Genomic DNA, 22,739 nt, shown 5'->3' on the forward strand with positions numbered 1-22,739 from the left:
ACCAATACCCTGGATATGGAACAGTTCCCTCTGGAGGTACAACTTTCACGCCAATCTTTGAAATGAGCTGGAACCTTAATCTTTGCAACAAATCAATCTTTATAAAGAGCCGGAGCCTTTCCTTAATGGGAAGGCAAGGTTTAAAAATATTTGGAATGGACTCAGTGTGGCAATAAAAAAATGAATATTCTAACTAAGAATATGCAGAAAATGTACAAAAACATTTTTAATTTAAAATGGATTATTCAAACCATTCTGGTTCTGTTCTGAACTTGATATAACACAGTTGCAATCCCACAACATTTCTGGAATTAGGGTAATACAGAAACTCTTTTTTGAGTGTAAATCATTCTGAATTCAAAATTTCTTGTGTTCTCTAAATTATAGCAATAACATTGACATGAAAAACAAAAATCCTGCACCATATCTAATCCAGTCATAAAATTAGGTGGAATTTCCTTGAACCCAAGATTAATCTCATTTAATCTCATACTGATAATGGGAGTTTAAGCAGGAGGGAATTGCCATGGCAGTAGATTCTTTTCATAACACTGATGGGATAGAGGTCTCTCTTCCTCAATCCCTCCCAATGATTTGAACCTCATTAGGTCTATCCCCTGCAGTCAACAGTCTTGGTAATGGACTTAGCTTGTCCATCAGCAAAATACAGTACTTCATAGGGACTCATGGGCCATTTAGTTAAAGTAAGTAAATGCTAAACTTATTCCTTTCAGCACCCAACCTTTTTATAGTATTGGTAAGATTTAATACAGCACACTTTTTCCAAGTCTCCTCGTTCTCCTTTATTGATCATCCCAACTTCAGTTGATTATTTTTTTCCTAACTATCATTGAAAACCTATGTGACAAAAATATTTGACTTAGAATAAGATTATAATTATGGCTATTTCATTCTCATTATAATCTAGAAATCATTAGAGTAATAAGAGATGCAGGTCACTTAATTGTGTGTGTCACAAACACTGGCTATCCATGGTTGTTTAAAAAAAATAGGATAATTTTTTAATTCATGAATCAGGCAGCTTACTCCAACTCATCAGGCATCTACTGTAGATGTGGGTCCAACAGCTTTAGTCATAGTTTAATAGTTCAGGATAAGTATTGTCTTGTGACAAAACCATGACTCAATAACATAGCACAGGTTTTGCAGACCAAAGATCTCATGTCTAATCCATAGCACCTGTGATGGAATGTGCAGTTGGAAGATTGGGGAAATGTCAGCAATACCTCTATGGTTTCTCATGGATGAGACAGCACATTCTAGAAAGGTGCCCTAAACAACAAACTGCACAGTCCTAAACTTGATGATAGAAGGAGAAAAAGGTACTCTAGAATCTCCCAGGACATATCTATTAGGTTAGAAGGTTATAGCTTCAGTCTAGTGAGATTTTGTCAATTAGATATAAAGAAATAAAGAAATGGACTTGACTGAATTGATGTTGTCCTTAGGTTGGGCCTGACAGTACCTCCACTTAAGGTAGCAAATGATAGATAATGGTAGGAAATGAGAGATCAGTGATTGCCAATCAGAACAGGCAATATAAGAGTACAATAAAAAATAATCTGACCTGGTATAAAACAGGCTTTTTTGCTCAAGATAGTATTAAATCTCAGGAATTATGTACCTATTTATGTTATGAGATATCATCTAGTGTCACAATGCATGGGAACACGCTAAATTACCAACTGATTTACAGGATTCTGAGGAGCAAAGGCATATCATATCCAGGCTGAAAAATCTGATGAACACTAGATGGCAGCAGAGAGACATAAAATCCCCAATTCTCAACTGCTAGCTAGTGGTTGCTCACATGTTTACAGCCTGGAGGAGACACCATCTACAGATCACTATAGAAATGTCTTGTATACGACAATTGATGTTTCTGATAGTGGTAACACATTTTTGAAGTATTTCCATTATTACCCACATATACGTGCACCATGCTAATGAACTGATCTATAAAGTCATGAATCCCCGGTTCCAAATGGTTGAGAGAAAAAGAAAAAAGGAACAGGAAATTGGAGGAGCAAAAATCAATAGAATTTTTTGGGGGAAATATATCAGATGAAAAGAGACAGTAGCTGGAAAGTTAGAAACTTAGTAGGTTGAGTAAAGATTCCTGTATTAGCTTGAATAACAAAACCTTGACCAATGCATCTTTGTGTAACCTGATATCCATTGTTTTTACAGTCACGTGAAGTTTCATGTCTGGAAGTGAGAGTCAATACTGAGAAACTGAAGCAACAATTCACAAGTGAGGTCATTTGCATTATGAATTGGTTCTGCCTGGGTTGCTTTGGGTTAGAACTAGGAAGACTAAAATGCTACGTGAAATGGGTGGCATATAGATTTAATAAATAAATAAGTAAAAACGACCCTTTAGTTATTTCAGCTTTCAATGGATGCATTCAGAACTGTATAGCATGTTACACTGTATGAATTTATCTTATAGCTCATTGTCCTTACCTGAATACAAACAATAACTCCTAAACCCACTCTGAAGGAATGATCATTTCTTACTACCCGCAATACCTCTGAAATGACACTAACATTGACAAAATGTCATTTCTGAGGCATTGGGAGAAAATGTGGTGCTTGCCAGCATGCTGATTTGGATCTCTGTCACTGCAAGTACAGTTTTTTAGAGAAAGCTCATATATATAAGCTGCTCTGCCATTCGTGAAGGTAAACCCCCTTTAGGGGGTTAATTATTATTTTTTGAGAAACTGTTCTTGAACTAAGAAAAATATTACTTTTGTTTCCTCAGATTTATTTCTCATGAGGTATTCCTTGCCTTACTTTTTAAAAAAAATGTTAAAAGAAATGAATTTGCCTTGAAAATTCAGATTAGCAATATTTTTTCTACTCCAAAATTCTTGGAGTTGTATTAGCTGAAGCCTAAAAACAGCTATTATTAATATTGTTTGTTTTTTATTCTATCCATGTAGAAGGTGATTTAACACTTACAGTTAAGGGTTCATTTGAAGAAACACAGAAGATTTTACTGGGTCCTGATTCCAGTCAGAATAGTAATAACATCATTCAGTTTCACTGTATCAAGAATCATCAGTCCAATCTGGAGATCGAACTACCTACAAAAATGTATTGGTCAAAGGTATTATTATCATGGAGAGTACTGTATCAATATGGCTGAAATAAATGAAGGGGGAAATATTTTGACAAATTCTGTTATCCTGAATCAGTGTTTCTTAGCCTCAGCAACTTTAAGATGTGTGGACTTCAGCTTAATGTGTAGGCTTCAACTTAAAGCTACTGAAGTGGAGAAACTCAGTCCTGAACCCACTTGCTCAATTTGATTTGTTAGATTGAGAAAAAAGGATTGGTTTTTTTTCCCCAACATTTTTCTAGGACTTTCCCAATTTGTCTGAAGGATGAGGGTTGCAAAATACAATCTAATTTTTGCACCACTTTTTTTTAAAGCCTAAATTTATATCCAATTAACCTTTTCCATCTGAGTAGGGAGCCAACCACTCTCTATTACGACTTGCCAAATATTGTAAAATCTATTTGTGAGAGCTAGGGCATCCTCTAGAGTAGATTTGGAGAAAGTGAATTAAGCTACTAGAGAGAGCAGAAGATGGGAAAATTCTGACTGCAGAAGTGAATGCTGGTTTGCACTCTTCAGAAATATTTATTTTTTATAATAAATCTACTATCTATCTATCTATCTATCTATCTATCTATCTATCTATCTATCTATCTATCTATCTATCTATCTATCCATCTATCTATCTATCTATCTATCTGTCTATCTGTCTGTCTGTCTATCTATCTATCTATCTATCTATCTATCTATCTATCTATCTATCTTCTGTCTGTCTATCTATCTATCTATCTATCTATCTATCTATCTATCTATCTATCTATCTATCTATCATCTTGTGTTAATCTGTGTTTCAGCATATAACATTTATGTAGTAAATGTTCACATTTTTTTCTTCTTTTAAGTGCATATATGTATATATGTTTTTGTTTAGCTGGCTTCATTTGGAGGAAACTCAATATGTACTTCTACTGTGATTTTGCCTTTGACTGAACTTCCTTTACAAGAGAAAATAATGCTAGGAGAGGTGAGCTTTTTTTCTTAATGGAAACAATGCATTAATTAGAATCGATGAACTATGGAATATGATAGCTTGCAGAGATATTTATAAATAAATGGAGGTTTATAGATAAATGGAAATAAATGTATGTACACACATACTCTACTGCTCAGAACCTGTGTTCACATTTTGGGGATCCTCCTGGACTCCAAACTGCCAACATATACATACAGACATATATACTCAGTGAGACTTACTGAGTAAGTATGTAGGTGTATATTTACAGTATCTATAGCCTGCCTCAACTCCTATGTACTTGAACTGCCAAAATTCTATGTCTACGATTGTAGAATGATCTGCCTCTAAAGTTACACTTTCTGAGTTCCTAATTATTGTTTCAAAAGAAGTCCCATAAAACAAAAAACACTATAGAAGGGGAATATTTTTGTGAATAGAAAATCTGTTGTTAAGATATAATTTCAACTGTATGGTAGATCTAAAACTAAAGTTGATTTCATAACAAGATTGGGTTGTTCTTTATCCTTCCCTAATTATGAAGGCATAGAATAGTGAATGATATACCTGATAATCTGTTTATTCTCTTGATTTTCAGAATGAATCTTTTGATCTACACGTGAAGGCAAAAGAATGGTAAAATATCAGTTTTTTAAGATAATAAAGGAGGAACATCTTACATAATTTTATTTTAAATTAAGATTCTCTGATCTTTATTCAAGGAAAATTCATTTTAATGAGACTGAATACTTAAACTCTATTGAAATTAAGTAAGTAAAGCTAGTAATGTCATTAATTTTCAAAATTCCCAATATAAACAAAATCAGGATCTATTATTTCAGCCTACTGCAACTGATTTCTGAGCAGTTGGGATATTTTTAACATACAATGTAATCCTTTCTCCATTGCTGTATCTTCCATTCCTTTTGAACATACTTCATTCTTCAAGTGCTACTGTATATTCCAATTGACTTACCAGGTCACCATTATACCTCTGATTCACATTTGCCTTCCTGTGCTAATAATTCAAGCTCACTTTATTTCCTTTTCTCACGCTAGTAATTAAATGATAGACAATGAAAGACAGTTATAGACAATTGAATACTGCATCCAGTTTTGGTCACCACCTTACAAAAAGATGGAAAAAGTGCAGAGAAGAGCAACTAAGAGGATGAAAGGCTTGGAGACTAAAACATATGAAGAACAGTTGCAGGATTTGGGTATGGCTAGTCTAGATAAAAGAAAGACTTGGGGTGATATGATAGCAGTGTTTCAGTATTTGAGGGACTGCCACAAAGAAGAGGGGAATGAACAATTAACAGCTTGCCTTCAGAAGTTGTGAGTGCTTCATCACTGGAGACGTTATAGGGTCTCCTGCTTGAGCAGGGGTTGGACTAGAAGGCCTCCAAAATACCTTCCAGCTCTATTCTCATTAGATTAAAGCCATGAAATCAATAAACCATGTTCTCCCGGTCTTTTCTAATTGTACAGTGTAATAGGGCTTATTGTAGTAACCCTTCAAACTTCTTTTGCAAAACACAAGCCTTTGTCCTAGGTTCGTACTCCTGAGGTTTGTTTTTGTCTTTTCCAACTCTACAACTCCCATCATGTTGACAATCCTAATCATATTTTGAGAAACAAAAAGGTCTTTAGTCATTCAAGCTGTAGTATTTGTTAAGTTTGGGAAATGAGAGGCTGAACCAGGGCATGGATGCAACAAATACTTTATTAGAATAATAAAGGACTGAACGTGCTTGCCAAGCCTGGAACTGGCTCGCAGCAATCAGCAACTGGTTGGACCCCGCAGCCTGCTTTTATAGCTGGCTGCTGGGGAGAACCAACCAATGAGCGAGGGGGCAGCCGCCCCCGCAGCGCGAACGGACCTGAGTGGGAACTCCTTAGAGTTCCAGGGACATAACAGTATTCTTCTTTCCTTTTCTAGTTCTCTTCCATGGACAGGAAGTATGGATGAAAAAAAACAACAACACCTGTGTTCTTGACCTTCCTCTTAGATGATCCAGGGAAGTTCTTCCTTGCAATGTTATATGCCCCCACATGAATTGGAAGAAGGAATATTTTTACTTATTCAATTACTTTCTATAGCTGCCCATTTCAATCCGTGACTTGCTTCTTCAGATCTTTTACTGAAGCTCTTGTTTTAAATCAGAACATAAATATAAGTTCAGAGGTTTCATTCAATTTCATCTCTGTTTCTTAAGGCGCCATCAGCCTAAGCCTTTAATTTCTTTTTCCCTTTTCATATTCTCATTTTACTAAGCTTTGCCTTAAGAACACTTATTAAAGATTGCCCTTGAACTCCACCTGCTAAATCCAAGTGAGAAACACCTCTTAGATTTTCTCTATTCATTCAGTTACTATACATTCTGAAGATTGGATGCTTTATATTTACAGCCTTTGCTTTCTTAGCAAGAAATAGTCACTATCTCCTTCATGGTAGGCAATCAACATTTCTCAGGCTACAGTTTTTGTAATCATCCACTGTTCAGGAGATGAACTTCCTTCCCCCATACCTGAACATACCACATAACTTCTGTGATAATTTCCTTTTCTTTCCTGACTCTTCATCCTATAACATCATTAGCAAGCTCCTACTTTGGACATGGAGCAGACAATGCTTGATTTCCTTTAGCTTTTCAAAATAGGCCCGATTAAGAAAAAGACATTCTAGAGATTCCAGGAAAGTTCTTTATTATCATGAGGTATAATAATTGATTCTATCCAAAACTTTACTGTCCCTGTAAGAAGAGCTATTCTGAATCTCTCTCTCACATCCTCTACTTTCCCACTTTTTAAATTCTAGTTAGGGTTTCTTAAAATGCCTGCTTAATGGTAAAAGTAAAACCAGTTTACCATAAAGGTAAAAACATTGAGATTGACTTACCTCTCATCTTATTAACTCTTTTTTGCTGTTCCAAACACTGGACTTTCTTACTTACTTACTTCCAATCATCTTGGGGTAGTTCCCCATCAATATACATAATGTATATGTAATATTAATCTGTCAGGCAAACCACCGTCATAAGATGGTGACCGTGGTAACAAAACATTAAGCAATTAATACAAATATTAATATTTAAGTTGCCCCCAAGTCCATTTTTATTCTTATGCAACAAACTATTGTGATTCTACTTTTGTAAATAAACAGGAAGTTAATCTGAAGACTATTTAGTTAATTGATATGTTAATAAAGGATGTATTGCAAAATATAAATTATTATATTTTAGGCCTAAAGAACTAGATGAGCGCTTAGGGTATGATTTGTGTGCAGAAGAACAAGATTTCCTAAGGAAGAGAAGGAAATATGTTGCTGCTGCCATCAAGAAGACTCTTCAGCTACAAAAAGAACTGAAAGATGATGAGGTAGGCCAAGCAGGGACATATCCACTTTGTTTTGTTGCCCCAATAAGTTTAGAAAAATTACTAATTCCATTTCTGAATTAGCATAATATATTCTGGGGCAAATTGCCATTAACAGCAAAAACACCCTTTTGTAGGTTCAACCATGCCAAACGTTAATGGGTGTGTAGAGAGAAGTCAAGAATAAAGGAGAGGTGCCAGTAATAAGGATATAGTGTTTCATCTTTCAAGTGGAAGAAAATAAGTTAGTCATCTTGACTGTTAAAAGCATAATTAGAATATAAACTTATTTTTACAGCTGAGTACAAATAGTGTCAAAATTAGGTGAATTGGATGGACAATTTCTCAGAATGTCTACAGGGAAAGGACAACCTCTGCCACAGTTTCTCCAGGACAGGACACCTCCTTTGATAGGCAAGCAGTCATCACTACCCATTTCAGTGACTATTTGAAGATACGAAGGTCTTACCACTGGGTCTTACATGACTGTTGCAGAGTCCCCATGGTCACATGATTAGGATATGGATGCTTTGCAACTGGTGGGCATTTATGCCATCTCTGCATCCCATGGCCAATTGTTCATCATTTGTGTCTGGCTCCTGAGAAGTAAAGTCAACAAAGAATCTAGCAGTAAAAATCACAAGTCACGATCATGTGATGTCACACTTAGCAACTGTGTTGTTCTATAACTATAACTAACTATAGTACTATCACTGAAAATAGCTTCATAGCACAAATTCTTTCTTAATGTCTTGCCTTTGATCTGAATTGAAATGTGGGAAGCTAAGGAAGCTGCCATGATGACAAGCAATGTTGCTGGAGCAATGATTGTTCAATGAAGAATACAGCATTCACATGCATCACCATGCAACCTCATAGTTAAATTGGTAGGAGGAATACTACCCTCCATTCACAAACATTTTCCAATGTATAAGCATTTATTTTCCTTCCCGATAAATCTAAAGTAACATTTCTTTCTTCAACTTGAATGAGAACTGATAGAAAAAATACAAGAGCATTTTCCCGTATAATTTCTGTCAACGCCTACAGTGAGAACTTGCCTATGGTACATTTACTCAACCTTCTCAATTTTAAGATTTTTTTTCTCCTGAAGCAATGATTAACAGCTTACTATTTGTCTCGCTCTGCCCTTTGGTGCTCAATAGGTACCAGTAATTGCAGTCATGACAACTGGTGGTGGAACCAGATCTTTTACAGCAATGTATGGAAGCCTTCTGGGTTTGCAGAAACTGAATCTATTAGACTGTCTTACATACCTTACGGGTTTATCTGGCACAACATGGTAAGAAGGATTTTCTTTTCATTTACTATCTTTCATGACCCATCCATTATATAGTGTATGTGGCATTATGTGTGTGGCATTACAATATTTTTCTGTTGCAGAAATAGTTCAGAACAATATGGAAGTCCAGGATTTTAAAACTTTGCACACCGCAATCCCCTAAATGAAATATGAATTTATAGTATACAACCTCCACCTTTTCCATGAATAAAACTAATGATTTAATTGCGATGGGCTTGGGCAAGACATAAACATATCATTTTTACTTTAAAATTATTTTAAAATAAATAGAATTAAATTTTAATCTGTTTATCAAATGAACAATGCTAGAAGCTTACCACTTCATAAATAATACTTCATTGGAATTAAGTTTTTTTTTTTTACTAGTTAGAGTTATGGTTAACAACAATTTGTAGTTGAGATGGATCTGCTACATGATGCTCAGTGTACATTCTTAGGGGCAAAATATTCAATAGAGAACCAATCACCTACTTCTTACATCATCTTCTCTTAATGATGGTTTTCCCCTCCCTGTTTTTTTTCCATTTAATGGTCCAATAAATAGGAAATCTGTGGAAATACCAAAATATTGAAATTTCAGTATAACTGATCACTATTATCAACTTAAATAAAAATACTATGACACTCATGGGACAATGTTATGTGGCATTTCAGATGCTATATTTTGAATGCTGCCCCTTCCATGTGGGAAACCCTGGAACACTGTTCCCATTTCTCAGAAAGCCCTCTTGAGGAAGAAAAGCAGGGGAATATTATTGTATGTTATTATTATTATATCCCAAATTATATGTAAACCTAGCAATAGTGTTGCTGTTTCTGAAAGTAAGGTTTCCATGCTGTTAGTTCTATGCTACTCTTACATTTTTTTATTGTTATTTTCAATAAAAACTTAGGACCATGTGTAAATTATATGAAGATCCTGACTGGTCTCAGAAGTACCTGGAAGAAGCCATTAACAAAGCCCGAAGACAAGTGACCAAATCTAAATTTAACTGTTTTTCCAGTGAGAAATTGAAGTATTATTATAATGAGCTTAATCAAAAAATCAAAGAAGGACATAGCACTTCCTTTATAGACCTCTGGGGCCTCATCATTGAGTCCATGTTTCATGATGGGGTAATAAGCCTTCGTATTAATTAATGGGGAGTTACACACAATGGATGTATGTTTTAAAAAAGTAGTAGCCTAATAGGAAAGTCCTTCTTCATATACTGTTCAATTGTTTATGGAAGTTAAGTATGACATGTCACAAGCTGGGAGGGTTCTCAAAGTGGATAATAACAGATATATGAAAGATTAATCTCTCGGTGATTATTAGCCACATATACTTTATGTTCAGGATTAAAAGTTGCATGCATGGGAAGCGAGAGAAGGCAGCTGACCTAAACATTCTGCTTTTGGACAACCTGGAAATATTCGCTTTTTGGGGGAACTGGAATGTTTTGTTAGATGATCTTTACATTTGGCATAGCAAGGTTCTTTCAGTGTTCTTACATGAGGGTTAACGTAGATATGTAACTCATGTAAATTCCTATACACAGGTAATTCTTCCCCTACCCCACCCCATCTTGCTTATGGTTTAGCAAACAGAGAAGGACTCTATGTATCCTTATTATGTTAAGATTCAAAGTGAGTTCTCTGATAAAACTGGGACATCTGTGGACACCTGTTGGTCAACATAAATATTTTTGTGCCTCTGTCAAAGAAAGACAATCACACCCTTTCTGATCAGCGCATGGCCGTGAATGAAGGTCAGAACCCTCTCCCTATTTACTTGGCAGTCAACCTAAAAGACAACTACAGTGCTCAAGATTTTAAAGGTAATGCTGTATTAAATGAACTCTGATATATATTGAGTCATAGTATTCTGTATTAACATTTTAATTATTTAATACTAAAATGTAAATAGGTGAGCATTTTTTCACCTTAGAAGGGAACAAATTCTCAGAGAAGAACAAATTCCTAGAATAAGATAAAATTCCCACTTTCAGGACAAAACAAAATAAAAAAGAAAGAACAGTATCAGCGTTCCAGAAGACTCCAATAGATAACCCCGAAACAGACATGTTCTCAAAGTTTCCTTTTATTAGAATAGTAAACTGGCATATCTGGGAAATCCCGAATCTGAAAATTCTGGATTTCCCTCCAATAAGTAAAAAATTACAAATGCACCCTCTGCGCCCTTCACTGCATAATATGCCCCAATCACCATCTGTCTCACCTTGAGATATCCCCTCAAACATTCCTCACCCAGGTGCAGAAATAACATGACCTTGACTGTAAAGAAGAATGCTATTATGTCTAACCACATATGCTCTACAAAATTCCCCTCTCCCATTTTCCCCGGCTCAAAAATGTGGCAGTGTGGAAGCTTCCGGTGCTAATATGGTTTCCAAAGCTGACAAGCAGCTTATGTCCTTTGGTTACTTTTAGAGCCGGAAACAACTAGCACGTATGTGGGAGGGGAACCTTTACTTTTTAGGATGATATTAACGGTCATCTCGTGCTTCCAGAATGGCTAGAATTCACCCCTTATGAGGTGGGAAGTATGAAATATGGTGCCTATATTCGTTCAGAAGATTTTGGGAATGAATTTTTCATGGGACGACTGATGAAGAAGTTCCCAGAAATTCGGATCTGCTTCATGCAAGGTAAATAAATAAATAAATCATACTGTAAACAAAAGAAAGCTATTGTGCAATGTTGTAAATTGCCTACATTACTTTTTTTCAAGAAATTTATTTAAATATTTATTTATGTATTTATTAGATTTATATGGCCTCCCACTCATTCTCAATGACTGTGGGTGGCTTATAAGCAATAAAAAAGAATAAAAAACAGTAATCCCTGACTCCCCTTTCCCCCACAAGAGAAACTCCGTGTAAAGACTTTATTTAGAGGAGCCCAAACATTACTGCAGTGACCTGGAATAGTAGAAAAAGGAAATAGAGCATCTGTACAGCACATTCCAACAAAATGGATATCCACGCAACTTTATCAAAAAGTCCCTGACCACTCAACCCAATACAGCAGAACCAACACCAACCTTAAATAGTATTACATTGCTGTACATCAAGACTATATCAGAAACCACCGACTATTACAGCCACATGGAATTAGCATAGCACATAAGCCAACTAAAGCTCTTCAAAATATCCTAAGCAAACCAAAAGACCCAACAATCCCAGAAGAAGAAAAAAAACGGAGTCATCTACAACGTACAATGCAAGGACTGCAACAACCACTATGTAGGACAAACAGGCAGAAGACTGGCAGAACGCATCCGTGAACACCAAGTAGCAGTCATAAGACATGATGAAAATTCTTTAATTTCAGAACATATAGACAGATTTAACCATAGTTTCATTTGGGAAAATGTGACCATCCTAGACCAAGCCAACTCCAAAAACACTGGGAAATTTCTAGAAGCTTAGCACTCTGACAAATCAGTCATCGATAGACACACAGACATTAACAACATACACTGTTCAAAAAAATAAAGGGAACACTTAAACAACACAATGTAACTACAAGTCAATCACACTTCTGTGAAATCAAACTGTCCACTTAGGTAGCAACACTGATTGACAATTTCACATGCTATTGTCCAAATGGAATAGACAAGAGGTAGAAAGCAGAGGCAGTTAGCAAGACATCCCCCAATAAAGGAGTGGTTCTGCAGGTGGTGACTACAGAACACTTCTCAGTTCCTATGCTTTCTGGCTGATGGTTTGGTCACTTTTGAATGCTGGAGGTGCTTTCACTCTAGTGGTAGCATGAGACGGAGTCTAGAACCCACCCAAGTGGCTCAGGTAGTGCAGCTCATCCAGGATGGCACATCAATGCAAGCTGTGGCAAGAAGGTTTGCTGTGTCTGTCAGCGTAGTGTCCAGAGCATGAAGGCACTACCAGGAGACAGGCCAATACATCAGGGGATGTGGAGGAGGCTGTAGGATGGCAACAACCCAGCATCAGGACCACTACCTCCACCTTTGTGCAAGGAGGGACAGGAGGAGCACTGCCAGAGCCCTTCAAAATGACCTCCAGCAGACCACAAATGTTCATGTGGCTGCTGAAATGGTCAGACTCTATGAGGGTGGTATGAGGGCCCGACGTCCGCAGGTGGGGGTTGTGCTTATAGCCCAACACCGTGCAGGAGGTTTGGCATTTGCCAGAGAACACCAAGATTGGCAAATTCGCTACTGGAACCCTGTGTTCTTCACAGATGAAAGCAGGTTCACACTGAGCACATATGACAGACATGACAGGGTCTGGAGATGCCGTGGAGAACGTTCTGCCTGCAACATCCTCCAGCATGACTGGTTTGGTAGTGGGTCAGTAATGGTGTGGGGTGGTATTTCTTTAGGGGGCCGCACAGCCCTCCATGTGCTCGCCAGAGGTAGCCTGACTGCCATTAGGTACCGAAATGAGATCCTCAGACCCCTTATGAGACCATATGCTGGTGCGGTTGGCCCTGGGTTTCTCCTAATGCACAATAACGCTAGACCTCATGTGGCTGGAGTGTGTCAGCAGTTCCTGCAAGATAAAGGCATTGATGCTATGGACTGGCCTGCCCGTTCCCCAATTGAGCACATCTGGGACATCATGTCTTGCTCCATCCATCAATGCCACGTTGCACCACAGACTGTCCAGGAGTTGGGGGATGCTTTAGTCCAGGTGTGGGAGGAGATCCCTCAGGAGACCATCTGCCATCTCATCAGGAGCATGCCCAGGCATTGTAGGGAGTTCATACAGACACGTGGAGGCCACACACACTACTGAACCTCATTTTGACTTGTTTTAAGGACATTACATCAAAGTTGGATCAGCCTATAGTGTTTTTTTTCCACTTTAATTTTGAGTGTAAGTCCATATCCATGGGTTGCTAAATTTGATTTCCATTGATAATTTTTGTGTGATTTTGTTGTCAGCACATTCAACTATGTAATGAACAAAGTATTTATTAAGAATATTTCATTCATTCAGATCTAGGATGTCTTATTTTTGTGTTCCCTTTATTTTTTTGAGCAGTGTATATAGATTATGCAAAAGAGCCTCAGCCAGCCCCAAAAAGAACAAAAAACCCAAGCACCTCTCCACTAGCAACCAGCACTCAGAACAGCATCGATTAACTCAAAGGTTAACATCTGACCAAAGTAAATACTTCAATCAAGAAACTGCCAAAGAAGCCAACAACCCAATCAAAGAATTTCTAAGACCACCCCCACCAACACTGACAGGCAAACCGTTAGAATTATAAACTAACCGCAAACAGCATTCCTTGCTATCACTGATGAAGTTACCTAGTTTGGGTAATGAAACATCTGCAAGAAAACAAGCAAGCTCAGAGAGCACCAAGGACCCTTCATGTCAACCCTGAGCTACAAATATTTATTAGACCCCACTTCACAAGTCATTAAAAAAAATCTTGGGTTTCACCATAGTTGTATTTTATTATCTCTGCTTCCTATAAATTTCGTACAAAATATTTAATGTGATTTCACTTTTGATGGGAAACCAATTTTTTTTCATGATCACTTGACCAAGCACTCAAAATGTGAATTATCAACAGTGTGAGTGATAAATGTGCATGAGATTAAAAGAAATTCTTGTACATTTTATAGCTATATAGATGATGATATTTTGGCAGATATAACCCAATGCAGAACTTAGTAAATTCATCTTAGTTGATCAGCTAATCTCCCTTAGAGTACATTCAGAATAAAATAATACTTGCCTGCTCTTTGGAAGAAGCAGGCATGATGGCCCAGCAGTTAAAGACCCTGACTTTGTCAGCTGGAAAGCTAACAGCCTGGGTTCAAGACCCAAATGCCACACAAAGGGTGAGCTTCCCAGTTTGAGAGTGTGCAAAAGCAAGTAGATAAATAGGTTCCACTTTCATGGGAAGCAGATGTGGCATTCAGCAGGTTCTGACCTGTTCTGGAGAACTGGTAGCATAAATTTTGAGTAATTTGGAGAACCTCTGACTGGCCCCGCCCTCATCTATTCTCTGCCTCCTGAGTCCCAGCTGATTGGCTGGATCTTCTTTTGTTGCCCTGCACAGGAGAATGGAGCTGAAAAGCAGGTTAGTGGGGTGGGGAGGGAATTAGATTTTGCAGTACCCTTTCCCCAGGAGTGGGAAGGGAATGGGGATTTTGCAGTATCCTTCCCCTGCCATGCCCACCAAGCCACACCCACTAAGCCATGCCACACCCACCAAGCCATGCCCACAGAATGGTAATAATTTTTTTTAATCCCATCACTGGTGGGAAGGTAACAGCATTCTATGAGTTTCAGCATATAATCATGCTGGCCATGTCACCCCAGAAAGGTCTTTGGACAACACTGGCTCCCTCCGCTAAGAAACTGAGATGAGCATCACCCCTTAGAATCAGGGACAGGGGAAACTTTTACCTTTGCTCTTTGGAAAGTTTTCTGTATTAATTGGTACCTGTGCTTGAATACTATTATGTGTGTAATTGCATGCCCATATTTGGAAACTCTTCATTCAGGACTCCTCAAATGATATTTGGGTTTTATAGTGAAACATGGCTATAGAAAAAAAAAAACTTCTGTACACAGGCTGAACACTTTTTCCTTTTCCAAGAATGTGAGTCCTGAGGTAATGCATAGATTTATTGTTTTCTAGCTGTTTTCAGTAGTTTTTCATAGGTATCTGAAGCAGTTACAAGGATCATTTTTTCTAATTGATCAAGTTATAAAGTCTTTATGGTTATCTAAAATATATTTGTGTAACCTAACAATTCTTGATTAGAAATATCTAGAAAACTCAGAATGAGGGTAAAAGCTGCAAGCTGAAATTTTAAGTGCAGTGGAAATGAAACAATTTCATTTTGACACCATCAATTTAAGACTTTATTTACATTTATTAAACCAATTATTTAAATATATTTGACAGGTATGTGGAGCAGTATATTTTCTTTGGATTTAATCTATTTCTGGAATGTAGCTAATGACTCAGAAGAATTCTGGCATAGGTGGACAAGAGACAGAATACAAGACATTGGTAAGGTGATTTCCTTTTTCCCCTCTTGTTTTTCCTGGTTTGTAAATTTTGTTATTGTTCTTCTACCTTTATTAAGATTAATGAGTTCATCCCAGTAAGAAGGGACATGTTTCTGTATGTAGTTACTGATTTGAATTTAGATAAGTTTGAAAATTCTTGCAAAGTTCTCTTCATTATTTTGTTAAGTAGAGTGAAATACCCAATCCTTTTCATGCCTAGCCCATAATGATGTTTTTAAATTCTCTTTTGTTTTTACCTCCAGATATGGTCAGAATACATGAGACTACTGCTTGTTTGAAATATGTAGTTTAAATTAGCTTTTCTCAACCAGATGCTTTCGATGCAGTCTGGAATTCTGAAAACTAAGTCCCAACACACTTGGAAAAGAATGCTCCATAGAAAGAAACTGTTTGATATATACCTGTATACATCTTTGCAATGGTGGTTGTTAGCCAAACATATCTTGGATTTTATTCCCAAGTCATTACAGTTAAGATATAGGCCCTTCATCACCCAGTGATAAACTATGGTTTGCCAAGGTTTTGAGACAGTCTTTTCCAACTTGTCTCTTTGATCATGCATCTTAACTGGATATGCTGGATATGCTAAAGACCCCTTCTTTTCATAATGCATGCCTGCTAGAAAAGGTATGTTCATCTAGTAATGCTACTTTACAGGCTCTGTTTTCTAGAGATGCCATTGTCAAACTATCAGGAATTTGGCAATGAAATCACAGTCTGGCTGGTCACTTTAGAAAGCTGTAATAACAGTAGTCCCTAACACCTCCACATCTATCTTTCTCTGTGAAAGTCCATGACTCTGCCTGGTTTTTATATATGTTATATAGTTATTGTTTTGCCACTAGAATATTTATTATTCAAATAAATATACAAATATTTACATGTAAACATTGAGAACCCTCGTTCTGCACAAAACTTTGCCACAAGCTGTTGAACCTCCTATAAGTTTATTGGTGCCTACATTCAAAAGCCTGAGAATAGTCAAAAGGCATGAATGGTTCTTTCTGTCTTTTACAGATGATTCTCTTCTACCTTCAAAGCCACATGAGCTGCACTCTCGCCTACTCACTTGCCAAAGCCAGCTTTCCTCTTCTATCCGAGATGTCTTAACTAGACGCCCAACAATAGCAGAATATCCTAATTTCCTGAGGGGCTTTCAGTTTCATGATGAATACTTGAAGAACATCCATTTTTCTGCATGGAAAGGCACAGTAATAAACTTACATTTGTGGTTTATCTTGGCTTCAAAAAGTATTCTTGGTATCATATTTAATTAGCATGTAGCTAGCCAGTTCCATACTTGTGAATGATGATCTTTTCTTTCCACATGTCACTAAGGATAATGGATAATGTACTTAGAGCTAAAGATCTACTAATTCATTTTAGTTCTGCTTCATTTCACAAAGAGGACTGTGGAAGGGCTGTTTCAATCTGAACCTGACTACTTGCTCCATTAAAGACATTTTGGAAGTGGAATGGCAGACTATACATTTTGTTTTAGATGCAAAATAAGTTGAGCACCTTTTGCCGCTTCTGTTTGGATGATATAGTACTTTTCTTGCATATGTTGTTTGTGGCCATATTTGTGCTTTGTGGGAATATCTGTACAGTATGATTTAAAAAGTCAAGTTGGCCACCATGATGGTGCAGCACAAAAAGCTAGATGCAGCTCCCAGTCCACTGTAATAGCTGCCATCTTAAATTTTGGATTTGGTACTTTTTTAAAAAAGTAAAAGTTTTTTATTTTTTATTTATTTTTACACATCTCTTCATGTGAACAACATGATTCCAGATTATAACACTTGTACATAGTCATACTTTCATTTCCATTAATCTTATATAATATCATCTCATATCATTATCCATTTCACTCATCTTTAAATAAATTTGCATTTCATATTTCAGTTCATTAGTTCAATATCAATATCATTTCATCCACACATAGGTTTTCAATTCTTTATCCCCTATTATTTCAATTTTCAGCCTACCATCTATTTTATTTTACATTACACATCATTATTATCCTTAATTTTCTCTAAGCCAATATATAATAAACAATAAAAAAGTAAAATAAAGCCAATGTATTTAGGATCCACATGGTGTTTTCAATTCCCCTACTTTAAAGATAATAACATATTCTCATTATACACTTCTAATATCTCTGAAATAATCAACTGTATATTTTAAAATGTATATATTTTAAGATATCCCCCCCCCCCAAAATCATTAGAGTAACTTCTTAATATGTCTCATTTTATCTTCACTTTACTTATAATCTTTAATAATCATGTTTTTTCTTCCTTTCCCCTTAGCCAAAGTTTGTCAAAGTTTGTCAATACATTTTAATTCATTTCCATTTCCCTGTTTTTAATCCTCCAAAGAAAGGGTTCGTAACAGCATAATTCATATACAATTCATATATATATATATATATATATATATGTGTGTGTGTGTGTGTGTGTGTGTGTGTGTGTATATGTATATATAGATATGTATATGTGTGTGTGTGTGTGTGTGTGTGTGTGTATATATATATATATATATGTGGATCTTTGGTTGTTCGGGTTTTCTCCCGCGTAAGATTCGAAGTATCTAGGCAACGTTTCGATGAAGTCTCATTCATCATCTTCAGGCTTTGGTCTCCGGCTCTGTGCTTCTCAGAGTAATGTGAGATTGCAGCTGCTTCCTCCTTTTAACTGCCAGTGGGGTGGGACTTGATTGGGTGGGGGCTTGGCTGTGTTCTCATTGGTAGGGGGTTTGGCTGTGTTCTGATTGGTTGGGGGGTTAGCCGTGTTCTGATTGGTTGGAGGCGTGTTCTGTTCAGGTGGGGGCTTGGTTGTGGGTTTCCAAATGGCTGGAAGGCGGGAGGTGTCGTCTCGTTTGTTCATGCTGTGTGGGCGTTTTTCTATCTCTATGGCTTCTCTGATTATTCTGCTGTTGAAGTGTTCGGTTTTGGCGATAGTTCTAGTATTTTTAAAATCAATTTCATGTCCTGTGGCTTTGAGGTGTTGGACCAGGGAAGAGGTCGTTTCTTCTTTTTTGATTGAGATCTTATTTTAAAAATACCAGAAAACAGACTCCCACCCACCCAGAAGATGAGACACGACCCTGGACCAGAAGCTTCACTGCAGCTGCATCACTACCCACTTTAAACCCCTCCGAGCCATACATGAAGCAAACCGACACCCACTATGAAGATGCAGCAGGACCACGAACTAGAAGCCAAACAGCAAGATCACAACTCTCCAGCTCAAATCCCCCAGCAATTAAGACTAACCTGAGCACAACCAAGCCCCCACCTGAACAGAACACGCCTCCAACCAATCAGAACACGGATAACCCCAACCAATCAGAACACAGCCAAACCCCTACCAATGAGAACACACCCCACCCAATCTGAACACAGCCAAGCCCCCACTGAATCAAGTCCCACCCACTGGCAGTTAAAGGAGGAAGCAGCTGCAATCTCACATTACTCTGAGAAGCACAGAGCCGGAGACAGAAGCCTGAAGATGATGAATGAGACTTCATCGAAACGTTGCCTAGATACTTGAATCTTACGCGGGAGAAAACCCGAACAACCAAAGATCCATATATATATATATATATATATATATATATATATATATATATATATGTTTTCTGAGGTTCTCATGGGTATTTGTATGTGGATCTTTGGTTGTTTGGGTTTTCTCCGCGTAAGATTCGAAGTATCTAGGCAACGTTTCGATGAAGTCTCATTCATCATCTTCAGGCTTTTGTCTCCGGCTCTGTGCTTCTCAGAGTAATGTGAGATTGCAGCTGCTTCCTCCTTTTAACTGCCAGTGGGGGTGGGACTTGATTGGGTGGGGGCTTGGCTGTGTTCTCATTGGTAGGGGGTTTGGCTGTGTTCTGATTGGTTGGGGGGTTAGCCGTGTTCTGATTGGTTGGAGGCGTGTTCTGTTCAGGTGGGGGCTTGGTTGTGCTCAGGTTAGTTTTAGTTTCTGGGGGATTTGAGCTGGTGAGTTGTGATCTTGCTGTTTGGCTTCTAGTACGTGGTCCTGCTGCATCTTCATAGTGGGTGTCATAATCTGGCCACACGGGAAAGAAAAACTGAACAACTTCCTCACATACCTCAACAGCCTACACCCCAAAATACAATTCACCATGGAAACAGAAGCCAACAATCAACTTCCCTTCCTAGATGTCTTGGTATACAAAAGATCCAATGGCTCCCTAGGACACACCATCTACCAGAAGAAAACACATACTAACCGCTATCTACATGCACTCTCACACCACCACCCAGCACAGATCAATTCCGTAGCCAAGACACTCATCTCCAGAACAAAATGCTTAGCCGATGAACAACACCAAAAAACCGAACTACACACTCTCACCAACGTACTTACAGCCAATGGATTCCAAAGAAAGATTACCCACCTAATCCAAAAAGAAACCCCAACCAAAATCCAAGACAGAGAACAAGAAAACGGCAAAGCCCTCCTCCCATATATAAAAGGCACTACAGACAAAATTAGCAAGATCCTCCAAAAACACAACATCAAAACAGCATTCTGCACAAACAGAAAAATATCCACCATCCTAAGAAACCCCAAAGACAAAATCGAATTAGAAAACCAAGGAGTATACGAAATCCCCTGCACTGCCTGCCCTACCACATACATTGGACAAACTAACAGAAGAATAAGTGCACGCATTGAAGAACATAAGAACTCAATCAAAAAGAAGAAACGACCTCTTCCCTGGTCCAACACCTCAAAGCCACAGGACATGAAATTGATTTTAAAAATACCAGAACTATTGCCAAAACCGAACACTTCAACAGCAGAATAATCAGAGAAGCCATAGAGATAGAAAAACGCCCACACAGCATGAACAAACGAGATGACACCTCCCGCCTTCCAGCCATTTGGAAACCCTCCCTCATGAACAGACGAGTACCTAACATGAAGAAGGACACCGGACCCACACCCATGAGAGCCACACAAGATGCCACCACCACACTTCCATGTAGAAAACAGACTCCCACCCATTCAGAAAATGAGAAACGACCATGGACCAGAAGCTGCACTGCAGCTGCATCACTGCCCACTTCAAACCCCTCTGAGCCATACATGAAGCAAACCGACACCCACTATGAAGATGCAGCAGGACCACGAACTAGAAGCCAAACAGCAAGATCACAACTCTCCAGCTCAAATCCCCAGCAATTAAGACTAACCTGAGCACAACCAAGCCCCCACCTGAACAGAACACGCCTCCAACCAATCAGAACACGGCTAACCCCCAACCAATCAGAACACAGCCAAACCCCTACCAATGAGAACACACCCCACCCAATCAGAACACAGCCAAGCCCCCACCCAATCAAGTCCCACCCCACTGGCAGTTAAAAGGAGGAAGCAGCTGCAATCTCCATTACTCTGAGAAGCACAGAGCCGGAGACAGAAGCCTGAAGATGATGAATGAGACTTCATCGAAACGTTGCCTAGATACTTCGAATCTTACGCGGGAGAAAACCCGAACAACCAAAGATCCATATATATCCTAAAATATTTCCCAGCAAGTTTTAAACTAAGTACCAATATACAGTACATATCCATGTGGTATCCTGGGTTTGGTACTTTTAACGACAACAACAACAAACCCTCTAGTACTTTAGATTTCTTTTCAATATAGGAAACAGATGCTTATGCCATCACAGCATTTGAAAATAATGTATATTTTCTACAAAACCCTTTTCCAATTTTTCAGGTTTGAAAATATTTCTGCTAGTTAATTTTCTTTCATTTGAAAAACGGAGTAAAAAAGTTTCAAAATAAATAATTGGAATTCAAGCACTAGATGTAATTTACAAATAATATATTAATGTTATGAAATGGAAGCGTCATTTATTAAACAAACTGATATCACTAAAAATATCCAGTTGTCCTCCAAGAAAGTTAATATATAAGAACTTTTGGGATATAGAAGTACATAAATAATTCTCTGGTATTTTCAGGCAGGGCTGCAAACTCTTGTTTAAAATCTTGGAGAACCTCTACTGGTTGATATCCATATCATCAACAGATGAATCAATTATCTGATTTACTAATGCACCATTTCCTGTATTCATACATGCACAAATTCCATTGGGCTGGCAGATAATTATGTTTGTTGAATTGTATTTGACTTAGGGCATAATTTTCTGAGCTTCAGAACTCAACTCTAAGGCTAAATTTCTGGGATTAAAAAAACCCAGATGGCTATTCAGTAAGGAGTTTAATATTTTATTTGTCAAATTTAGAAACCACATATCTCCCTCACATTTATCTCTTCGTTACCATCTAGATGCGGCCATATAGATTTTTGCATCCCATTTCTGGTCTTTACAAATCCAATCCAAACCCTACCAGTAAATTAAATTAGGTTTCCTTCATGTCCAGCTGCAGTAGAAAACTGTGCTTTATTATGAGAGCTGAAATAAAATTTCATTTGGCTTCTAGATGTAGTGTAGAACAGGAAGTACTATTTTGTTCTTCAAATCTGGTAGCAAAAGTGAAGTTTTTTCTAACTAATACAGTAATTCTATGTAGAGATAAAAGACAGTTATTTGCGACTTAGAAATCTATTGACCCTTGCTCAAATATTAACTAATACTGTAGATGCTTTTAGGTTCTTCAAGAGTGTTTTAAGGCCTATAAAGGACTATAGCTGAATTGATTGATTCTATCTTACCTCTTTCAGGACCTGCTTTAATCAAGCTCCATTTGCTTTAATAACAACATGCTATCATGCTATTAGTAAACAAATGGACAGAATAACTGATGTGTTTGTTGTGTTCCTCTTTAAAAGGAGTTATTCTTTAAGAAACATGGTTGTTTAAAATTACAGGACTTGGGATCTGCA

At 37.6% G+C, this 22,739-nt stretch overlaps 1 protein-coding gene across 1 annotated transcript in view; it reads left to right on the plus strand.

Moving 5' to 3' along the window:
* LOC113438543 (cytosolic phospholipase A2 epsilon-like) overlaps window positions 1–22,739 on the plus strand; it is a 63,107-nt gene that overhangs the window by 35,055 nt on the left and 5,313 nt on the right. Inside the window, exons 8-18 of the mRNA XM_087921778.1 lie at window positions 2,212–2,275; window positions 2,970–3,136; window positions 4,020–4,112; window positions 4,699–4,736; window positions 7,346–7,481; window positions 8,645–8,781; window positions 9,696–9,918; window positions 10,508–10,622; window positions 11,316–11,453; window positions 15,721–15,828; window positions 16,866–17,054. Coding sequence (XP_087777904.1) covers window positions 2,212–2,275; window positions 2,970–3,136; window positions 4,020–4,112; window positions 4,699–4,736; window positions 7,346–7,481; window positions 8,645–8,781; window positions 9,696–9,918; window positions 10,508–10,622; window positions 11,316–11,453; window positions 15,721–15,828; window positions 16,866–17,054 — 1,408 coding nt within the window. The remainder of the gene's footprint in view (window positions 1–2,211; window positions 2,276–2,969; window positions 3,137–4,019; window positions 4,113–4,698; window positions 4,737–7,345; window positions 7,482–8,644; window positions 8,782–9,695; window positions 9,919–10,507; window positions 10,623–11,315; window positions 11,454–15,720; window positions 15,829–16,865; window positions 17,055–22,739) is intronic.

The sequence above is a fragment of the Pseudonaja textilis genome, chromosome 1 (genome assembly GCF_049901715.1).
Source record: "Pseudonaja textilis isolate UNSWEBS1 chromosome 1, rPseTex1.2, whole genome shotgun sequence".
In the NCBI taxonomy this organism is placed as follows: Eukaryota; Metazoa; Chordata; class Lepidosauria; order Squamata; family Elapidae; genus Pseudonaja; species Pseudonaja textilis.